This window comes from Protomyctophum parallelum, assembly GCF_964188405.1.
Source record: "Protomyctophum parallelum genome assembly, chromosome: 20".
In the NCBI taxonomy this organism is placed as follows: domain Eukaryota; kingdom Metazoa; phylum Chordata; class Actinopteri; order Myctophiformes; family Myctophidae; genus Protomyctophum; species Protomyctophum parallelum.
In genome coordinates this window covers 43770835-43794427 of record NC_139718.1, presented here as the reverse complement: position 1 = coordinate 43794427, position 23593 = coordinate 43770835, and the positions used below count along the sequence as shown (strand labels likewise).

The 23593-nt window shown below is 44.6% G+C and overlaps 1 protein-coding gene across 1 annotated transcript in view; it reads right to left on the bottom strand.

The window, feature by feature from the left end:
* Positions 1-23593, bottom strand: part of LOC310877802 (dynein axonemal heavy chain 1-like) — a gene marked incomplete at both ends in the record, with an annotated part of 114639 nt that overhangs the window by 41651 nt on the left and 49395 nt on the right. The window contains 10 exons of the mRNA XM_083791751.1: positions 6985-7176; positions 8882-9049; positions 10115-10306; positions 11588-11773; positions 13697-13807; positions 18070-18261; positions 19180-19354; positions 20430-20638; positions 21755-21890; positions 23069-23268. Of these exons, the coding sequence (XP_083647877.1) occupies positions 6985-7176; positions 8882-9049; positions 10115-10306; positions 11588-11773; positions 13697-13807; positions 18070-18261; positions 19180-19354; positions 20430-20638; positions 21755-21890; positions 23069-23268 (1761 nt within the window). The remainder of the gene's footprint in view (positions 1-6984; positions 7177-8881; positions 9050-10114; positions 10307-11587; positions 11774-13696; positions 13808-18069; positions 18262-19179; positions 19355-20429; positions 20639-21754; positions 21891-23068; positions 23269-23593) is intronic.

Below are 23593 nucleotides of genomic sequence, written 5' to 3'. Positions count from 1 at the left end.
GTGAGCATCTATCGCAACTATCCGTCATGCCCGGATATATTTTAGATAACCTTGCTTTACTGTAATGAGTTCTGTGGAGAACTTTAAACTGAATGAGGCTAAGCCTAGCACAGGAAGAAGAAGAATTAACCCTCTCCGTTGCCTGCTCCCACCACTCATCTGAAAATGCGATCTCCAATTCGGCCTCCCAGCCTGCCCTGATCTTATCCAAACCCGGGTCTCTGCGGGGGATAGTCTCATAGAGACAAGAAACAACACCTCTAGCTAGGCTTGCTGCAGGCATAAAGACCTCCACACCCGACCGCATAGGTAACTGCGGGAATGTTGGAGAGTGGGTTTTAACAAAGTGTCGAACCTGAAAATATCTAAACCGGTCAGATTGTCGCAGGTCATAAGTTGCACACAAATCTCTGAATTCTGCAAATTGGCCATCTATATACAAGTCTCGGAAGTAAATCAGACCTTCTCTTCCCCATGCAGCAAACCCAGAGTCCATTTTAGCAGGTAAAAAAAGATGATTATTGCAGATGGGTGCTGACATGGTGAGCAATGACCAACCAAACTCCTTCCTAATCTGTCCCCAAACCTTAAGTGTTGAGACAACAATCGGGTTTGTACTGTATTTTGACGGCACAAAAGGTACAGGACTACACACCAATGCTTCAAGCGAGGACGAAATGCAAGAACCAGCCTCAAGCCTACACCAGCAGTCTTCAGGCTCACTCAACCAGAGAATTATTTTGTGAATGTTAGCAGCCCAATAATAATACCTGAAGTTTGGAAGGCTCAGTCCACCCTCAGCTCTAATTCTCTGCAGTAAAGGCAATCTGATTCTTGGGGTTTTACCTTCCCAAATAAAGGATGAAATCATAGAGTCTAATTTAGTAAAAAACGATTTTGGGAGGAATATTGGGAGACATTGGAAAAGATACAAGTACCTAGGTAATATGTTCATTTTAACAGTCTGTACTCTGCCAGCCAGGGAAAGAGGCAGAGCATTCCACCTCTGGAGGTCAGTCTTGACCCTGGTTGTCAATGCAGTGAAATTTTGTTCAAGAAGAGAGCCAAAAGACTGGGTTATATTTATACCCAAATATTTGAAGCCATTGTTTGCCACATGGAAAGATTGGAGAGACTGGGAAACATCACGGGCCAGTTCATTAATCGGGAAACACTCACTTTTTTGTAAATTTAGTTTGTAACCAGAGAAGCTTCCAAATGTGTCAAGAAGGGATAAAATGTGTGGAATACTGGGAACAGGGTCAGATATGTAGAGTAACAAGTCGTCCGCATAGAGGGACACTCTGTGCTCAATACCCCCTCTCCTCACCCCAGAAAACAGAGTTTCAGCTTTTAACGCTATGGACAATGGCTCAATGGCCGCGGCAAACAGCAAAGGGGATAAGGGGCATCCCTGGCGTGTCCCACGTGTGAGTGGAAAAAATGTTGATCGACAGTTGTTTGTTGCGACACAGGCCTGCGGGTTAGTGTAAAGCAAGCGTATCCATGACAGGATCCTTTCCCCAAAGCCAAACCTCTCTAGAGTGAGGAACAAGTACCTTAATTCTACCCTGTCAAAGGCCTTTTCCGCGTCTAATGAGATTACCACTTCCGGTTCGATCTCTGAACTAGGGGAGTTGACGATGCTCAGTAGTCTACGGACATTAGCAAAAGAGTGGCGATTCTTTATGAAGCCCGTCTGATCTTCAGATATTACCGTGGGAAGAACCGTTTCCAGTCTACCCGCTAGCACTTTAGCCAATATTTTTACATCCACATTGAGAAGTGAAATTGGACGATACGAAGAGCAGCAAGTGGGATCTTTATCCTTTTTAAGAAGTAAAGAAATGGATGCCTGTGTAAGGGTCGGTGGTAGCACACCCTCTTGTAACGAGTCCTCAAACATTTCTAGGAGCAGAGGAGCCAGCTGGTCTGTGAATTTCTTAAAAAATTCTACCGAAAAGCCGTCAGGGCCCGGAGACTTCCCACTTTGCATCAGCCGGATAGCTGATATAATCTCTCCAAGCGCCAGAGGTCGATCTAGACCACGACAATCCTCGGAGGAAATCTTGGGAATAGTTTGTTTTGAGAAAAACTCTAGCATAGTCGAGTTGTCCTCCGGCGCCTGGGACGTATAGAGTTGGGAGTAAAATGTCTTAAGTGTCATTTATTAATTTGGGATCTGTAGTCAGTGATTCTGAACTGTCACGAATCTGGGAAATTGATTGTGAGGCCGATCTACTCTTTAACTGGTGAGCGAGAAGACGCCCCGCTTTGTCCCCATGCTCATACAAAGTACCACGAGATCTGAGGAGAAGCCGCTCTGCATCCCTAGTTGTTAAAAGGTTGTATTCTGTCTGGTACGCAACTCTGTCCTTGTAAAGCTCAGGGGTCGGACCAATGGCATAATGATAGTCAATATCAGTGATAAGAGCTAACAGTTCTCTTTGTCTAACGAGACGAAGCTTGTTGGCATGTGCCGTATACGAAATTATTACTCCCCTGATATTTGCCTTTAATGTCTCCCATAGTAATGAGGGTGAAGTTTCACTGTTCTTGTTAGTCATAAGGAAGACGTCTATAGCTTGTGAGATAGTACTGCAAAACTCATCAGACGAGAGTAGAGAAACATCCAACCTCCAAACCCGAGTCTCCTTGGGCCTAGACCTAAAGGTTAGATCGAGGATTACAGGGGCATGGTCAGAGACGGTTATAGCAGAGTAGTCTGCTGAGACCAGGGATGGCAGCAAAACCCTATCAAGGAAGAAATAGTCTATGCGTGTGTACGAATGGTGGACATGACTAAAAAAAGAAAACTTTTTTACCGTTGGGTGTAGAAATCTCCATGGATCGATTCAGCCACACTGGTTCATAAAGGTAGAAAAGGTTTTAGACATCTTTGAGGGCACGGCTACTCTGGTACTAGACCTGTCAAGAAGATTGTCTATAAAACAATTCAGATCACCGGCCAGTATCAGGTGGTGGGTGTTCAAATTAGGTAGGCTAGACAGAAATCTTTTCATAAAGACAACATCATCCCAATTAGGTGCATATACGTTAACAAGAACAACAGGGGTCTGATATAATGAGCCGGTTACAATGACAAAGCGACCAGACGAGTCTGAGACAACGTCAGTAGAAGTAAACTGTACATTCTTATTAATCAATATAGCTGTCCCACGTGTTTTGGTGTCAAATTTGGAATGAAAAATCTGACCAATCCATGGTCTAGAAAGCCTTATCTGATCCGCAGTACGTAAATGGGTTTCTTGTAGAAATGTAATGTCAGCTTTAAATTTCTTGATGTGGTCGAAAACCTTAGCTCGTTTAACAGTTCCATTTATACCTCCAACATTCCAGGAAAAGAACCTGACTGCATTTCCTCTTAAATTTGTGTCAGTCATAGTGTAGTGTTATAAGGGTGTGCAGATCTCTCAACAGTGCCATACCACAATGAGTAACGGTGCGAAACATTACATGTCAATGTAAAGGTCGATACAGGAGCCAAGCTAATACCATGAAAAAGAGAAAACATTAAATAAAAGACTAAATCAAAAACATTGCTGTTGGGCCCAGCCACGTTTTCCTCAAAGCCACCCACTCCCACCCCCCACCCCCCCCCCTTTCCAAACTCAAAAACCCCTGAAAAAACAAACTCAAAAGGACCCCTTCCGGTCCTGTGGAGGCCATTCAGGATAGACCACTATCTAACTACTTTCACCATAACCCACAAACATTAAACATTATATTATCCCTATATTAAGTGTATCCAGATTAAATAAATCAATGAGTTTAACCGAAATCCTATAGGCTTCATATAAGGAAGCCAAAAGCTTGATAGCAAGGAATAAATAATAAAATAAAGAGAAACCAAAACCACCCAACAGCAAAACCTGTCAGTCTGTCAATCAACGAGTTGAGACGAATTAAATCAAATCAAAGCCTCCTGCAAGGGAGATAAGTTTGTCACTTGTAACAAAATAAAGAAAGAAACTAAAAATACTGACAACAAAACTCGTCAGACTCGTTAATGAGTTGAGGCAAATTGAACCCGCCCGAAGGACAGACACAGGCATCAAATAATGATTGAGAACCATCAGGACAACCAGACAACAGGGCCAACGCACGATAGCAATAATATCAGCCCGATCAATAGCTCCAATAAACGCTCTATTCGTTCATAAGGTAATAAATAATAATATATAAAGATAAGTAGTGATTAAGTGTACTGATAACTTAATCTATCAGAGAACAAACAAAAGAAAAAGAAGAAGGGCGTTTCGTTATTAGGTTGAAAGCCGTCTGACCGACCGAGCCCACGCACCAGCAACCCCAAGTACAAATGGCATCAATTGTCTGCCAAAATTGCCAGTGATAGTATCATTAACCTGATATAAACGATAAAATTATACAAATAAATAAAAAAATTAAGAAAGATGAACACACACACACACATACCTTCGATAGAGTATACCTTGTAGATATATATATAAAAAAGATAAAACGAAATAGCAAAATATCGACACTATTACAGCATGCATGCCCAACCGAGTGCACACACAACAGGCCTAATTAGATTCAGTCAAACATTTTCAGTGAAGGTTTTAACATTGATCTATGCCGCCGCCCAGTGGAGACCAATTGGCATTGAAGAGCTAATGTAACGTGGGGGGGTATAATGACGTACACGTTTAAACAAATTAATGATGTTGTTCGTTGTGCCAGATCGGTCATGCATGCACGCCACAAAACCAATAGAAACAACACAATCACAAAGAAAGAGAACAAAAGGGAGGTTTGACCCTAGCTAACAGCATGATCACTGATAGAAAATAAAATAAATAAACAATATGGTAGGAGGTTCATAGGTGGGAAAATAATAATAATACACAACGATTGAGAAGATGATGTAAAATAAAAATAAAAATATCTATCAGTACAAAATATATACATATACATACATACATGCACAAGCACCCACACACACACACACACACACACAGTCACACACACACACACACAGAAGCGCAAGCATACACAAGGACACATGCATACATACTATATGACAACAATAATAAGAGTCTATGAAAGAAAAAGAGAGAACAAATACAATGAAATAAGGAGGCTAACAAATATAATGTCCATCAGAGGTGGGGTGCATGTATATGCGCGACCAGTCTACCAGAATACTCTCGATCTACTCACGTCATGACCCAATGTTCCGGCGCGTCCCGATAGTCCCAAACAAACGGCAGTGTTATTATGTGACTAATCATCAGATGCAGAGCCACCACGACCGGAGTCCTTTCTGTAGTTCTGGATGAAGCTTGTGGCCACCAGGGGGGAATGAAGCCACTTCTTCTCACCGCCCGGGAGGCTTATGCGTAGTCTTGCAGGGAATAATAGAGACGGACGGAGAACCATTTTGTAGAGAACAGCCATCTGGGTTTTGTATTCTCCGCGTTGCTGCAGCACGTCCGCTGTAAAATCCTCGTAGAATCTTATTTTGTGGCCGTTGTATTCCAAGGAGCCAGCTTTCGTGCCTCTCGCATTACCAGTTCCTTGAGTTGGAAATGATGGAAGCAAACGAGGACGGTGCGAGGCCTATCCTTGGAGCCGGGTGTAGCAGCACCGGTGCGATGAGCTCTGCACAGCTCAGGGGGTTTTGGCAACACATCCGCTCCCAGAACATCCATAAACATTTGAGAGAAAAAGGTTGTTGGACGTGTCCCCTCCCCCAACGATTCTGGTAGTCCCACGACGCGGACATTGGACCTCCTGCTATGTCCCTCTAGACTGGACAGCTTTGTCTTCATCCATTGGTTGTCCTGTAGTAGCTTAGCATTAGCCGCTTCAAGCTGCTCAAAACGTTGTGCAATCGTCTCGGCGTTAGTTTCAAGACTCCTTATGCTCTGACCTTGGTTGACCACAGTGGCTTTCATACTGTCTATTTTCTTCTCCAGGGTGGTAAACGCTGATTTAATGTCCCCCGCGAGTGCTTCTCTGTGTTGGTCTAGTAATGCAGCTATTTGGGCCATAGTCACAGGACCCGAACGGGCCGGAGCCGGCGTAGTAGTCATGGCGGCTGTGTTGTCGTCGTCACTCGCCGGCTTCTCACTCACGTTGGGGTGTTTGCTTCTCTTTTTCCCCGTTCCCGACATGTCGGCTATGTTAGAGGCTTCGATTTACTCACGAAAAAATAACTTGTGATGAGCGATATATAGGGCTAAAATAGGATAATAAACTGTGTTTGATGGGAGCGGTGAAACGTGCGTCTACTCCGACATCCTGCGCATGCGCTCTCCACAGTGTTGATTTTGACAGCAATTATTGATTTTGGTTTAGTCTCCGATAGTCTCTGATAAGACATTAGGTTTTAGTCATAGTCTCTGATAAGACAAGCAATTGAACATCACAGTATATGTTGCCAAACATCATCTTATGAATCAAGAAAATAAAATAGAAGATAAATGCTATACTAGCTGGATTACACACAGACTGAATATGAATGTTTAGTATTAGTTGACTAAATATCATAATATTTTAGTCGACTAAATGTTGATTGAATTGAATTTATTATGGCGGGCCTTGATGTCTTGATGTAGGCCTTGATGTAATGACTGATTTTACACTTGCTGAAAATAGCGCCTTGTAGATCTGCTATTTTCAGCACGCAGTTTAAAATGACTTGGATCTCTTGTCCACTACTCCCTTCCTTTTAGTCTAGTTTATTAGTCTACTAATATATTTAGTCTTATTCTTTGTCATATCCATAGTTTTCAAAGTTTTCGTTTAGTTTCCATTTAGTTTTCGTCAGTGAAAAAAAGGCAGTCGGCGAACATTTTTCGTCATCGTTTTTACTCGACGAAATCAACACTGGTCTGTCGTTGAAATATATCAACACTGGTCTGTCGTTGAAATATATCAACACTGGTCTGTCGTTGAAATATATCAACACTGGTCTGTCGTTGAAATATATCTGACCTGGTCTGCTCGGACCAGGCGGCCCTCACAGAGCTGACACTTGCCGTCCAGCTCGTCCCTCTTGGCCAGACAGTGGCGGTACTTGTCCTGCAGGGCGGCGACGCCCTCCTCCACCGTGGCCAGCTTGGCTTTGGCGTGCTCCACGATGCTCTGGCTCACCGCCAGCTCTTCCTGAGCCTCCCGGAGAGCTTGCTGTATGCACGCGCACACACACACACACACACACACACACACACACACACACACACACACACACACACACACACACACACAGGCCCGGATTTATTAACAATGGAACATAGTGGAGCTTAAGAAGCTCCACTATGTTCCATTGTTAATTAACAATGGAATAGCTTGCAGGGCCCTGTGCGAGACTTTCAAATAGGTACAGGTGTTGCTTCCGTCGAAACCGTATCCATAGCTCACATATAGGTTCATAGGTGTTTTGGTCGCCCAACAGTTTCTTAACCACTCGGTGGGAGGAGGCTCAAAAATAGTAGCCTGGCAATTTTTTTTTGCCAACGGCTGATTCAGTCTGGCTTATTAGCCAGGCTACAAAAATAGAGGGTATGCGCGTGACATCATCACCATAACCGGAAGTTATGCAGGAATGCCTACTGTGTGGCAAAAAAAACGACTTTCTGGCCTTGATAGGCCGTACATCCAAACAGAAAAGTCATATTTGATTGCATTAAATGATGCAATGTTAAATTCACTTTGTCACTCACTTTGCCACTCTATGGGAGCAGCCTTAATAACTCCATGGGAGCAGCCTCATAACTCTATGGGAGCCGCCTTATAACTATGGGAGCAGCCTTATAACTCTATAGGAGCAGCCTCATAACTCTATAGGAGCAGCCTCATAACTCTATAGGAGCAGCCTTATAACTCTATGGGAGCAGCCTTATAACTCTATAGGAGCAGCCTCATAACTCTATAGGAGCAGCCTTATAACTCTATGGGAGCAGCCTTATAACTCTATGGGAGCAGCCTTATAACTCTATGGGAGCAGCCTTATAACTCTATGGGAGCAGCCTTATAACTCTATGGGAGCAGCCTTATAACTCTATGGGAGCAGCCTTATAACTCTATGGGAGCATCCTTATAACTCTATGGGAGCAGCCTTATAACTCTATGGGAGCAGCCTTATAACTCTATGGGAGCAGCCTTATAGCTCTATGGGAGCAGCCTTATAACTCTATGGGAGCAGCCTTATAACTCTATGGGAGCAGCCTTATAGCTCTATGGGAGCAGCCTTATAACTCTATGGGAGCAGCCTTATAACTCTATGGGAGCAGCCTTATAACTCTATGGGAGCAGCCTTATAACTCTATGGGAGCAGCCTTATAACTCTATGGGAGCAGCCTTATAACTCTATGGGAGCAGCCTTATAACTCTATGGGAGCAGCCTTATAACTCTATGGGAGCATCCTTATAACTCTATGGGAGCAGCCTTATAGCTCTAGGCACGTGAAGTGTCGTTCTTGTTTGTCACGCGTGTGCATGGGGACTTTTGATTTGGTGTAGCTCCAGGGCTCTTGGAGGGGTTGATTCGGCACGCACGCACGCACGCACGCACGCACGCACGCACGAAAAACTACTATAAAAGAAAAACTAAGATTCAACGGCGCTCACATACACAGACACAGACACATTACACAGTGAACAAGGAAAGACTGCTTTCATCTTTTATGGCCCAGACATTATGGAACAAACTCCATGACTCTGAAACTGGATCTGTCTCTGTTGTGAACTTGTAATCGTGTTGTAACTCAGGTCATCCTTGCAAAAGAAAGCGAGCTCTCAAATGGTCCTCCCTGATTAAATATAAATAAATATAAGAAAAAAACACAGAAAATGTCTTGCGTGTATAAACAAGCGAGCAATGAAGGTTTACCCTTTTGGGCTCCACTGCCTTGGCTATGAAGTGGTACGTATGCATGGCGCGCACCCACTGGCACATGGAGGTACAGGCCTTGGACACCTTGGCGATGGATGGAGGCTGGAACTCCTCGTTGTCTATGTAGGGTTGAATTGATCTGATCACAGCATCGGGGATATTATCCTGCAGGAAGAAAACAGAGCACTGTTGTTATTGATCATTTACAAACCCTCTAGATATAAACCATTCTGACCTGAGATCAGATTCATACGAGGTTTCTACTGGACACACACTGGTCTGATTAACCCATTCTGACCTGAGATCAGATTCTATTTTCTATTTTCAGATTCTATCGTTCTTCGATTTTTCAAAAATAGCAGACCTACAAGCTCGTAGCGCGCCACTCGGTGGCGCGCTATGAGCTTGTAGATCTGCTATTTTTCAATAGCTAAAGCATAACATGATGCTGACACCAAAATGGGTTCCCGTTCAGAATGGGATAAAGAGCATCGCAGTCCCGCCCCCCCGACGAGTGGCCCGGAAGACAATTTCTTTAGATAAATACTTTCTGAAATGTCTATGGGAAAAATGAATTGGAAATTGTCTTCCGAGCCGCTCGTCGTCATGAAAGGGTGCAGGACTGCGACACTCTAGCGTTGTACTGTAGTTTACCAAATGTGCTGACGGTAAACTATACAAAACCAGACACTCTCCTATACTCTACACTCTGTATGAAACCAAGCCCCCAGAAAGGCTGGCCAAGCCGGCCAAGCTGGTTGAAGCCGCCAAGCCCACTGGTCAAAGCTGGAACTGCAGGCGGGGCCTGTGCATTTAGCACAAGTAAATCACGCACTGCTGGGGTTTAACGTTGAGCACTCGTTTGCACTTCCGCATTTGGGGAAGTGGAGCGTTCTTCCGGGTGCTTCAAAACGTCACTGAGCAACTTCCATCGAGATGAATAATAGCGGTCCGCACTCTATCCATTATAACTCTATGTATGAAACTCCCAAATATTTCACGTATATTCATCCAATTTGTTTTTACTGTAGTGTGGCAAAGAACACCCAAAAATAAGTTAAGATATGGATATGGTTTCAACCCGACAGCAACGATTATGCTAGATACCGTTAAAAAAAAATAAAAAAAATTCTTAGCAACATGTTGTAAAGGGGGTTGACTTTGATCTAGAAATCAGGAAAAGGTGGGGGTACTGAAGCCAAAGAAAATGTACGAGAACCACTGCCCGACCTTATCAAACTTGAACAGGCCCTCCAGGAACTTGGCAGGATCCTGCAGCAGGCCTTTGCCAGGCTCCCAGTAGTCGTCGACCTTGGCACCGGGCCTCTCTCCGGGCACCCTCTTGGGCTTGATGCCTTTCATGATGCACACGGCCTCGATGACCAGCCTCACCCCCTGGGGGGGGCGCTGCAGGGCTCGTATCTAAAGAAAACACAGACACACGCACACACGCACACAGACACAGACACAGACACACGCACACAGACACAGACACAGACACACGCACACAGACACAGACACAGACACACGCACACAGACACAGACACACGCACACAGACACAGACACAGACACACGCACACAGACACAGACACAGACACACGCACACAGACACAGACACACGCACACAGACACAGACACAGACACACGCACACAGACACATGCACGCACACACGCACACAGCCCGTCTGTGACGACCACTTTGATGCTGACTGACCGCCAAGTCGTGTTCTTTAACCCATTCTGACCTGAGATCAGATTCTAAAAAGGTCTTCTACATCCTGACAGTTTTCCGTTCTGACCCGAGATCAGATTCTAAAAAGGTCTTCTACATCCTGACAGTTTTCCATTCTGACCTGAGATCAGATTCTAAAAAGGTCTTCTACATCCTGACAGTTTTCCGTTCTGACCCGAGATCAGATTCTAAAAATGTCTTCTACATCCTGACAGTTTTCTGAAAAAGCCATGTTTCTATGTCAGTCGTTCTTCGATTTTTCAAAAATAGCAGACCTACATGCTCGTAGCGCGCCACTCGGTGGCGCGCTATGAGCTTGTAGATCTGCTATTTTTAAATAGCTAAAGCATAACGTAATGCTAACACCAAAAGGGGTTCCCGGTTAACAACCAACGTGAACACTGGCGTCCTTATTCTGGGCGTGTCATAACAGGCAAACATTCTGTGTTTAAAGAAAATGCAGATCTACAAGCTCAGTACGCTTCGCGACGTGGCTGTGAGCTCGTGGAGATTTGGAGTACATGGAACAACGGTTAGGTGGTTAACCCATTTAGACCTTTAGATCTAAAAGATGTCTTCTAAATCTGTTTCTACTGTGTGTTTCTATCAATTGTTCTCGCACTATTTCATGTCCAGGACCCCCACAAAACTATATGTAATTGGCCGCCGACCCCCATCTGAAAATATGTTGTTCCAGGGCCCCTTCCAGAAGCAAAGATTTGAGTTGAAAACGTTCGCTCTCAAAGAATACTATTCAAAGATTAACATTCAAAGATTTGCGCCACATTTTCACGATTTTTCAAAAATAGCAGACCTACAAGCTCGTAGCACGCCACTCGGTGCAGCACTACGAGCTTGTAGTTCTGCTATCTTTCAATAGCTAAAGCGTGACATAACGTTAAAACACCAAAAGGGGTTTCCCGGCGCCCTGATTGGGTTCACTTAATCAAAGCATGTCTAAACCTCTGACCTCGGTGATGTCGTTCTTGTTGAGGGATTTGAGGCTGGCCAGCGCGGCGTCCAGCGCCGGCAGAGCCTCGTCCAGGTCCTTCTGGGCGTCCTCGGCGATGGCCGCCGCGACGCCGGCCTTCTCCGAGGCCTTGGCCTCCTCGGCGCGCACCGCCGTGCGAGTCTCCTCTGCCACCGCCGTGTCCTCCTGGGGAGAAACAACATCCACGCACGCACGCACGCATGCACGGCGCGGCCAATTAAGACACATGCCGTCTCACATCATCAAGGCTGCATGGGGGGGGGGGGGGTTGTAATTTTTTGGGTTTTGGATTTTGTAACCCATTTTTCACCCCCGCCCATGTCAATTATCTAATGTGATCCTGGGCTCTACACATGACCCTCCACCAACCTGGGGAGAGCAACGGACTTGAACTCATGCTTCCTTCATGCCTGAGTGTCCAAGTTGCTCCTTTACACCTGACAGGGGGGAGTTTCCCTGGTTGGACGTAGCGCGTGGAAGGAACACGTTATTCCAACCAGTTCCTTTCCCCTCCATCAGGCGCCCCGGCTGGCCAGGGGGAGGCAGTTTAGAGACCAGGATTACTGCATGTTTTTTGTGAGGGTATACCTACCCTAGGGGACACGGGGAGAACATGCAAACTCCACACAGACAGGCCCTTTCGCCAACCCCGCCTTCGGGTATGGGCACTGATGACGCGGAGGAGGAAACACACGCAAACTTCCATCTTGGACAAACATTAAATTCCCATTGACAATGAACGGTATGAACAGTAGTATCACCCCCTGAGTACGTTTAAAATGAGTAGAAAGTCAAAGATGGAGTGCCGTGATTTTTTTTTTTTTTTTAAGGAGGAAGATCTCAACAGCATTTGCTAAAGTCGTGTAATCTCCTTTGGAGGCCGGGTGGAACTCCGTATATGGGCAAAGACCAACAACGCCCCACCTGAGGTCATCCAATAATAGGCAGGCCGTGAAGCCAGCAGTCTGTACCATGTCACAATGACTCCATATTCGGGCATGCGTCACATGGCTTCAGTCCAGTCTAGCTAGACATTTAAATACCTAATAAAGATGTGCAGTACACGTGGGAGCGCAGGTGGCTCAGCTGGGAGTGCTAAGTGCCGCCACAGACTGAGAGATGTCTGGTTCAAGCCCCACCCTTGACTGTCTGCCAGGGTAGGCATGGCTCTGGCCGCACCGCCCTAGGTGTGGGTGCGGCCCGCGCCGCCAGCGGTCGGACCGTCACTGTGCGGTTGGACCGTCTCGGACCGCCACTGGCACGCGGAAATCATTCCCCGTGCCAGTGACGGTCCGAGTTTGGGTGTCCATTGGCGCCCCGCCCCTCCTACGCCCTGACCCCAGGTCAGCCACCCGTGCACCCACATTTTATTTACCAGTTACATTACAAGTTAAAAAAAAAGACCAGAATTAAAAATGCACTTAACCCATTCTGACCTGAGATCAGATTCTAAAAAATATCTTCTACATCCTGACGGTTTTCTGAAAAAGCCGTGTTTCTATGTCAGTCGCTCTTCGATTTTTCAAAAATAGCAGACCTACAAGCTTGTAGCGCGCCACTCGGTGGCGCGCTACGAGCTTGTAGATCTGCTGTTTTTCAATAGCTAAAGCATAACGTAATGCTCACACCAAAACGGGTTCCCGGCCCAAAATGTGTTTTAAGTATAGTATAAAATGGGATTTTTAATGTTTGTCTAGAGCACTTATGACGAAAATCGTTTGCCAGCCAAGTCTATGGACTTAAATGTTTGTTTAGGGCAGTAAATGTCAACGTGCCACCGAGTGGCGCGCTACGAGCTTGTAGTTCTGCTATTTTTTGAAAAATCGAAGAACGACTGACATTTTTATAATCTGATCTCAGGTCAGAATGGGTTCATCAGACCAGTGGAAAACCTCGTATGAATCTGTGGCGCGCTACGAGCTTGTAGTTCTGCTATATTTTTTTTTATCGAAGAACGACTGACATTTTTAGAATCTGATCTCAGGTCAGAATGGGTTCATCAGACCAGTGGAAAACCTCGTATGAATCTGATCTCAGGTCAGAATGGGTTAACTAAGGTCATGTACGGCACATGTCCCAGCATCTTACCGTGATCTTCTCCATGGTGAGCACGGTGTCTTTGGCCGCTTCCTCCAGCATGGGCCTCATGGTCTCCAGCTCCTCTTGCATCTTACTCACGTCCTCTGCTGTGCTGAGGAGCTACATATGCATGCAGGAACACAATAGAGCGCTCATTAGCCCATTCTGACCTGAGATCAGATTCATACGAGGTTTCCGCCGGACACACACTGGTCTGATGAACCCATTCTGACCTGAGATCAGATTCTAAAAATGTCAGTCGCTCTTCGATTTTTAAAAAATAGCAGACCTACAAGCTCGTATCGCGCCACTCGGTGGCGCGATATGAGCTTGTAGATCTGCTATTTTTAAATAGCTAAAGCATAACATGATGCTGACACCAAAATGGGTGCCCGGTCAGAATGGGTTAGACACCACGTTGGTCACACAACATCTACGCGCATACAGGAACACAATAGAGCGCTCATTAGCCCTCTAAGACCCAGCGTTGCTTTTTAGCAACAATTTTATTTTATTTAATTACTAAATTATTATTATTATTTTCTGTTCTTTTTTCACCTAAAGGTCATCAGTGATGTTCATTGCAATGCCATTGGTCATGATATTTGCATATAAATACCCCCCACAGAGGCTGAAATTCACACAAATAAAAAATGTCTGATTTTTTTTTAGCCTAAGACTTTACCCTAATAAAAGTAGGTAAAATAATTGTAATATATGTTTTTTTGTGATCATTAGAATGTCTATAACATGTTTTATTAATTATTGTGAAAGATATCCCCAAAATGTAAAATATTAATGTCCCCAAAATGTAAAATATTAATGTATTATATTATTATATCATTATTATAAATTTTTCATCAAACTTTATTTTTTTTAACATATTTTTTTAGTCTTAGTCCTAGTAGTACAAAGTAGTAGTAAGGTTGAAATCTATTTTTTGCAAGTAGAAATTAATGCGGGTGTTCGAGGGTTAGACACCACGTTGGTCACACAACATCTACACGCATACAGGAACACAATAGAGCGCTGCTTAGCCTTTCACTCAGGGGCGCAATAGGCTAGGGGACGGAGGGGTTTCGTCCCCTGCCAGCGTCACATTGGTCCCCCCCAGATGAGTTAGGGGGTCCCCCCTGGCTGGGGGGGTCCCCCCCTGTATCCCCCCTGGCTCCAAAGTTATCTTAGGAGTAATACTTTTGAAATCCTGCGTTCATAAACGCGATATATTTTGAACAATATATTTGATCCACCCCTGTTTAAATCCCAAAATGGTTTGTCCCGTTCTACTGTTGTCGGAAGTTTGGGAGTTGTTACACCGCCATCAGTGACCCAATGTGCTTTGCACTCTGTAATGATTCTAATAATACAGGAACAGGATTCAATAGGACACCACTTTTGATGTCACGCACCACTTCGGTCAGACGATCAGTAGATAGATGAATGGATTTACTTTATCCTTTTCATGTCAAGGACCCCCAAATGGACACGTATTAGCCTGCGGACCCCCCCCATTTGAAGAGAAGAGAAGGACCCCCATAAGAGAAGATTTATAGTTTTATACAGCTCGGACGGACCCTATTGTAATGCCATGTCTAGCGGTGGGAAGGGACACCACTGAGAGCGTCCACATGACATGCCACAAACTATCATGTAGTTGTACCTCTGGGGGTCCCCGGACCCCACTTTGGGAATTATATTATTATTTTGGGGGATTTGGGTAAAGGAGGAGATCGACGCCGGCGGGTCACGCCGCTATTAAACTGTCAACATGCAGGTAAGGCGCTGCAGGTTTTTCTTTCCTCCCGAGTTGCATGGGTTTAACACTAACTATATATGTTGATGTTAAAACATCCTCTCCTGAAAACTTCCCAGGTGTTGTACATTTTATATAGGATAGGCTAACTTACAGATCAGATGGTCAGTGAGTTTTGACCTGTTTGAGGCGCTGCTGATAATGTGGTTAAACTTTTACGTTTTGAGATAAATTGGAGAGGAGGAGGAATCACAGCCAGGTATTTCATAATAATAATAATAACTGTGCCAAAACGCAGTTTTGTATGTACATTGAGTCACTGGAACAACCTCTCTGTAGGACCCCAAACCCTAACCATAACCCCACGTTTTTGTGGAGGAGGAATCACAGCCAGGTAATTCATAATAATAATAATAATAACTGTGCCAAAACGCAGTTTTGTATGTACATTGAGTCACTGGAACAACCTCTCTGTAGGACCCCAAACCCTAACCATAACCCCACGTTTTTGTGGAGGAGGAATCACAGCCAGGTAATTCATAATAATAATAATAATAACTGTGCCAAAACGCAGTTTTGTATGTACATTGAGTCACTGGAACAACCTCTCTGTAGGACCCCAAACCCTAACCATAACCCCACGTTTTTGTGGAGGAGGAATCACAGGCAGGTAATTCATAATAATAATAATAATAACTGTGCCAAAACGCAGTTTTGTATGTACATTGAGTCACTGGAACAACCTCTCTGTAGGACCCCAAACCCTAACCATAACCCCACGTTTTTGTGGAGGAGGAATCACAGGCAGGTAATTAATAATAATAATAATAATAACTGTGCCAAAACGCAGTTTTGTATGTACATTGAGTCACTGGAACAACCTCTCTGTAGGACCCCAAACCCTAACCATAACCCCACGTTTTTGTGGAGGAGGAATCACAGGCAGGTAATTCATAATAATAATAATAATAACTGTGCCAAAACGCAGTTTTGTATGTACATTGAGTCACTGGAACAACCTCTCTGTAGGACCCCAAACCCTAACCATAACCCCACGTTTTTGTGGAGGAGGAATCACAGGCAGGTAATTCATAATAATAATAATAATAACTGTGCCAAAACGCAGTTTTGTATGTACATTGAGTCACTGGAACAACCTCTCTGTAGGACCCCAAACCCTAACCATAACCCCACGTTTTTGTGGTTAGACCCCCCCATCCCCCCCTCCCCTAGGGTGGTGGGGGGGACGGGGGGGACGGATTTTTCGGCGGCGCCGCTTTGCTATTTGTCCCCCCCTAGCGTTCGGTCCGTGTTGCGCCTCTGCTTTCACTGCGGCCGGGTCACACTGTCCAACGTGATCACCTATATACGTGCACTACTGATTCACGTAATCACATTCGGCAAAGAAATTAGCAGCTTTGCCAGCTTGTAGATCAGCCAGAATGGCAATATGGATGGAGATAGTTACAACTAACCCATGGCGGGTTAAAGATCTTCGTGTGAGGTTAGGGTTAGGTTAGGGTTTTGGGTAGGACTAATAGTACGTCGGTCCACTCCAAACACATGCACAAGAGGGTGCTATCAAGTCCCTAAAGCCAGAACAGGGTCTATGCAGAACACTGTATAGACTAGAGCCATGGCTGAGTGGAACAAACTGCCAGACATGATTACAAAAGAAAAAACTAAATCAAGTTTCAAGAGACAATTGAAGAGGCATCTTGAAACCCAATAACTGTAGGGCGCTCGAACGCGCACGGACACACACACACACACACACACACACACACGTCATGATCATGATTAGGATAATATTTTCAATTTATCTTATTTATATATCATTGTCCTGTAATGACATTTATGTCGAATGTCATGTTTTTATGTTCTGTGTGGACCCCAGGAAGATTAGCTGCTGCTATGCACCAGCTAATGGGGATCCTAATAAAACTCTAAAACATGCACGACAGACCAGACCAGACCACACCAGAACAGACTTCCTTCCAGACGGATAAATGAACGTGCGATGACGGTGGGATATGGGTTAAAGGAGAATTCCATGCTAGAATGCTTTCTTACCTTTCTTAGTAGTTGTTACGTCCCCACCAAAGATGTCCAGGTGTTTTTTTGTGCAAAAGCTCCTTATTGGCTATTTCCCCTACCATAGGCGCTCAATGAATTGCATTGAATTGAATGGGAATTGAATGGGGCTATGGGGTGTTGTGCTAATTTGCTTATTTCCATCGAAATAAGTAGTAAACTGTGCCGCTTGGGATATTATTTACATTATGAAGAGAGGATATATACAAAATAATTATAATTTTGAGCGATGGGAATAAGCTAATTAGCACAACACCCCATAGCCCCATTCAATTCCCATTCAATTCAATGCAATTAATTTAGGGCTTATGGTAGGGAAATAGCCAATAAGGAGCTTTTGCACAAAATAACACCTGGACCTCTTTGGTGGGGACGTAACAACTACAAATAAAGGTAAGAAAGCCTTCTAGCATGGAATTCTCCTTTAAACATCTACAAAGTTGTCCACAAACACTTGCAGAAGGAACACACAAAAGCCATCACGATCGACCATCTCTGTATGGGGGGTTTTTCCCCTGCTATCCGGGCGACTAACCTTGTCCAGGCCGGTCTTCGTGCGCTGGCGGGCGCCGTGGAGCTCCTGCTTCTTCCGGCCGATGAGAGCGGAGAAGATGCTGAGCAGCCCCAGGTAGCTCTTGGGCGTGACGTAGTTGTGACGAGACACCTGGGCCAGATACTGCTCACACTTCCTGGACACCATCTGGTGGATCTCCACGCACATCGAGGTCTGTCGAGGTGAGGGGGAGAAGAGGAGAGGTCACACAGAGAGGTCACAAAGAGAGGTCTGGTGAGGTGAGGGGGAGAACGCGTTCAGGAGAGAGGTCACACAACACACATTTCCTTAGTGGAACCACTTAGCTAACCCATCAGGCTTAATATACAGATCTACAAGCTCGTAGCGCAGCACTCGGCTATGAGCTTGTATAGATCTGCTATTTCTCAATAGCTAAAGTATAACATAATGCTTAAAACACCAAAAGGGGTTCCCGTCCTCATGAATTGAGTGCGCAAAACCATATACCATACGTGATTGCACACACGAATGATTTATTGTGCTAGATGAGAGCGTAGCATACGGCAGCCGAAAGGCGAACGGGACAAAAACAAAATAGGAAAAATTCAGAGTATTCTTATCTCGCCCCGTATATCATTGAGGATGCGCTAGGACGTCCTCAGACGTTCTTTGTACAGCTCGGTTCGAATCCCTAAGACGTTCCCATACGTTTGATGTACAGATTGTGTTAACCCATTCTGACCGGGCACCCATTTTGGTGTTAGCATCATGTTATGCTTTAGCTATTGAAAAATAGCATATCTACAAGCTCATATCGCGCCACCGAGTGGCGCGATACGAGCTTGTAGGTCTGCTATTTTTGAAAAATCGAAGAACGACTGACATTTTTTTAATCTGATCTCAGGTCAGAATGGGTTAATAATGAAACTGTCAGGATGTAATAGACATTTTTTTAATCTGATCTCAGGTCAGAATGGGTTAACGTTCCAATTTTGGAGCTCTGGCTCATGGACCATAAGAATTGGTTCTGAACTGAACCGGGTTCCCAAAACGGTGGAAAAGGGGCCTCGGTGCACAACGTCCCCCGGCGGTCAGGACACACACATGCACATAAAGACACACACTCCTCACCAGTCCCTCCATGGCGGTGCCGCTGCAGGCTTCCAGCCCAGGCAGCTCGTGGAGGACGGCGGAGGCCACAGACTGCAGAGCCTCCTCGGGCCAGGCGCTGAACCAGTCTATGGTACAGCACGTCACCAGGGAGGGGAACTGTCTGAGACGCGCACGGAACACCTCTCCCATGGGACTGGGGGAGAAGAACAGGGACATGGGGGGGGGGGAGGAGGAAGAGTGAGACGGAAGGGAGGATTCCTCATCCCGAGGCGAGCTGCCGCGGTGCCGCTATATGGATGTCGTTATGTGATTCTTCCACTCGTTGATGGATATAATGACATCTGACCTGAGATCAGATTCTAAGAATGTCTTCACGGTGACAGTTTTCTGAAAAAGCTATGTTTCTATGTCAGTCGTTCTTTCGATTTTTCAAAAATAGCAGACCTACAAGCTCGTAGCGTGCCACTCGGTGGCGCGCTATGAGCTTGTAGATCTGCTATTTTTCAATAGCTAAAGCATGACATAATGCAAACAACCAAAAGGGGTTCCCGCCCAAAATGGGTTAAGGTTAAGAAAACAGTGAATCTGGAATTCTACAGCAGGGGAGGGCAACTTTGACGATGGAGAGGGGCCACTATAGTTCCAGACTCACTCCAGAGGGCCACCTTGCATAATATGGTATCCTGTCAAAAATAGCAGATCTAGACACGTTTTGAGCCTGTAGATCTGCTATTGTTGTTATGAATTGAAATCCAGATTTTTTTGTTTTTCTTTTTTTTTGCTATTTCTTTATTGGAATCCATAATTTCAAATGCATTTAGTTATAGGATGTATTATAGTTATATTGGACATAAAAAAAATTGTACTAGTCCTTCAGCTACTAATACAGACTGAAGTGCTTAAAGCGGGTCATGTTTGGCATTGTAACAGTTGAAATAAATAATATATATCAATATTCGGATATTAACCTGCCGGGGCCACATTATGAAACTCACTCAAGTGAAACTCTGAGGCCGACGCATGTTGGCTTCAGAGTTGCCCTATGTATGTTCTTACTATTTAAGCAAGAACAAAAAAGCATGGGAATACATCACATAAAAAGCATTTATCATGAAACATGCGTAAGCTACGAACGTAACAGTGGAATATCTATATAATGAAGCTATACATATATACTATGCTATGCTATATACGTACTATGACGTGCTATGACTACATGCAATTATAGTGCTGTCTACATAACATGCTAGCCACGGGGAACGCCTCACCTCATGCAGAGCACGGTGTGGATGTTCCTGCGGACCCTCCGGACGTACTGGGCCATGAGGTTGGCTGCGGTGGGCTGCAGGCCCAGCTCCTGCACCAGCGGCTCCATGGCGCTCAGGATGCGCTCCTGCTCGTCGCACGTATACAGGCCCGGAACGTCGCCCGAGTTCAGGATGCTGTTCACGTCCTCCAGGAAAGACTCGCTCTTGATCTGGAGCGACGGCGTGGACACACGGACGCGACGCGTGACAAAGGTCAAAGTCATACGATTTGTCACACACTGTTACCGCAGTGAAATTTGTTCTCCGCATTTGACCCATCTCTTGGGGCGGTGAGCCGCAGCCTAAGGAGCGGTGAGCTGCAGCCGTGCCGCGCTCGGGAATCATTTGATTAGTTGATTTGACCCCCCAATCAAACCCTTTGATGCAGAGTGCCAAGCAGGGAGGTCCCATTTTTACAGTCTTTGGTATGACCCGGCCGGGGATCGAACCCCGACCTCCCAGTTTCAGGGCGGACACTCTAACCACAAGGCCACTGTCTGGTACGATACGAACAAAGCTGTGGCAACGGACTGTTGAATTTTTGGTTGCATATTTTGATTTAGTATTTTGAATAACATTTATTTTAGTTTTACTATTCATCTCAAAGGTTTTAGTTTTAGTCTAGTTTCAGTCGACTAAATGTCATAAGATTTTAGTTGACGAATATGTATTTTGGCAGGCCTTGATGGCGTCGTAATGACTGATGTTACATGTGGTTGCATGCTAGAAAATAGCCTATCTACAAGCTCACAATGTGTTGCACTGCGACGCGTTGTGAGCTTGTAGATCAGAGTGCGAAACAAAAAAATTACTTTTCTCTCTATTTCTACTGGATCTCTTCTCCACTAGTCCCTCCCTAACATTTCACTCTAGTTTTTATTTGTTGATGAAATTGTCAATGTAGTCTTAGTTTTAGCAATGTCCCGTCCAAATAAACAAATAAAGTAAGGCACAGTAGTTTTAAATTAACACCGGCTGGACAACAGGTCTTAGGGTATCTTTACGAGTGGAGAAAAGGAGGCACTGGAGCAACTCAGACAGTTTAAGCCCTTATTTTATTATCAGGTATTATCAAGTAAAAAAGCGACAACGTTTCGATGTTTCAGTTACCCTGACAATAAAATAAGGGCTTAAACTGTCTGAGTTGCTCCAGTGCCCCCTGTTCTCCTGTAACCTGTCCTGCCTCTGAGATGCACCAGACTGGCCTGCCATAGCAGGCTAGAGGCGCGCTCGGAACTCCCTTCTATATCTTTACGAGTGGATTGCAGTCTAACGGAGGACTTTACCTGCGTGTCTACAAAGAGGAAGGTGATCTTCTGGTTGTGCAGGCCAGCCTTCAGCATGATGCTCTTGATGTCCTCCCTCCACTCCGAGTGGCCGTAGCTTTTAGACAGCTCGATCTGGAAGCACTCGTAGTCTGACCTAATAATGTGGCAGGACGGACAGAGGCACTGTGAAGGCTGCCTGGAAACAGCATTCATAAAGCAAGCGTATAAAAGTGCTGCAGTGAACCATAACTTTTCCATAACCGCATGAGCACCAAAATGTTTGTTTTTTTTCATTATGGATTACCACATTAACCATGTTATTAAAGGTATATTCAGTGATTTCACTCAAAAAACCTTAGGTTTCGTTTTTGGCTGTGGGACCCAGCCTTTCGTCCAATCAGGATAGAGAGTCAAAAACGAAACCTAAGGTTTTTTGACCCCCAGGGGTTAACTGGGGACAGGGAGGAACTCCTTATATGGCCAGCACACTCTATAGGGAGGATTATCACAACAAAACAAAAAAATAAGTGATATTTGAATTAAGTGAAATCACTGAATATACCTTTAACCATTATAACTGAATATGCGGCAACAATAACCAAAATATGGTTTAAGTGGTTAGAAACAAAATAATTTAATTCTATAATTTTCTAACAATGTAGGTATGACTTATCGTGCAATAAATGCACCGAATCTCTTTATGTATGTACGTAATCCGCGTATCTCAAGAACCGCTCAACCGGCCGACTTAAAATTCGCCATACAAACCGCCCGACTATACATGTATATGGCCCTAAAAACAGACGGCTACCGCGGGTATACTCTGACGCAGTGTTTCTATTTTAGTTTAGTTAACTTCATTTAGTTTTAGTCACATTTTAGTCACCTGGAATGTCTTAGTGTTAGTCTAGTTTTAGTCGACTAAATCTACAGTTGATTTAGTCGACTAAAATGTATTTTGGCGGGTCTTGATGCCGTCGTAATGAGTGTTTTTACACTTGCCGATCTACAAGCTCACAACACGTCGCGTTGCGACGCGTTGTGAGCTTGTAGATCAGCTATTTTCAGCATGCAACCAAGTGTAAAATTACTTATTACTGGATCTCTTGTCCACTAGTCCCTTCCTAACATTTTAGTCTCGTTTTTATTTGTCGACGAAATTGTCAGCATATTTAGTCTTAGTTTTAGTCATCGTAGCTTCGTTTTCATTTAGTTTCCATTTGTTTTTGTCAGTGAAAATAGGTAGTCGACGAACATTGTTCGTCTTAGTTTTAGTCGACGAAAACAACACTTCACTCTGACGGGTGCAATGAAACCAAAGGAATGTCTCACATGTACGAGGCCAGCTTGGTGAGGGACTGGCGCCCGCTGCCGCCCACTCCCAGCAGCAGGGCGTTGCCCAGCGGCTGGCGCAGGATGCGGCTGATGCGGCACACGTGCTGGATGGCGTCCGTGAAGAGCACCAGCTTCATCTTGGCTTCGTCGCTGACCTGGTTGTAGTCCTCCATGTATTCCTCCATCACTCTGACCAGCTACGCAGAGTACATCATTTACAATTGACAATTTAGGCATTTAGCAGACGCTCTTGATCCAGAGCGACTTACATTTAAGCAAAAACAAAAGCATGTCATACATCACATATATAAAAAGTAGTTATCATGAATCGTGTATAAACGAAGAATGTAATAGTAGAGTATCTATGTCAACTATACATACTATACTATATTATATATCATACAATATACATACATACTTTAAAGTGCTATGACTACATAAGATGCAATTCTAGTGCTGTCTACGTAACGAGCTAGAAGTCTGTCTAAAATACTATCTAAGTCGACATAAAATGCTATCTAA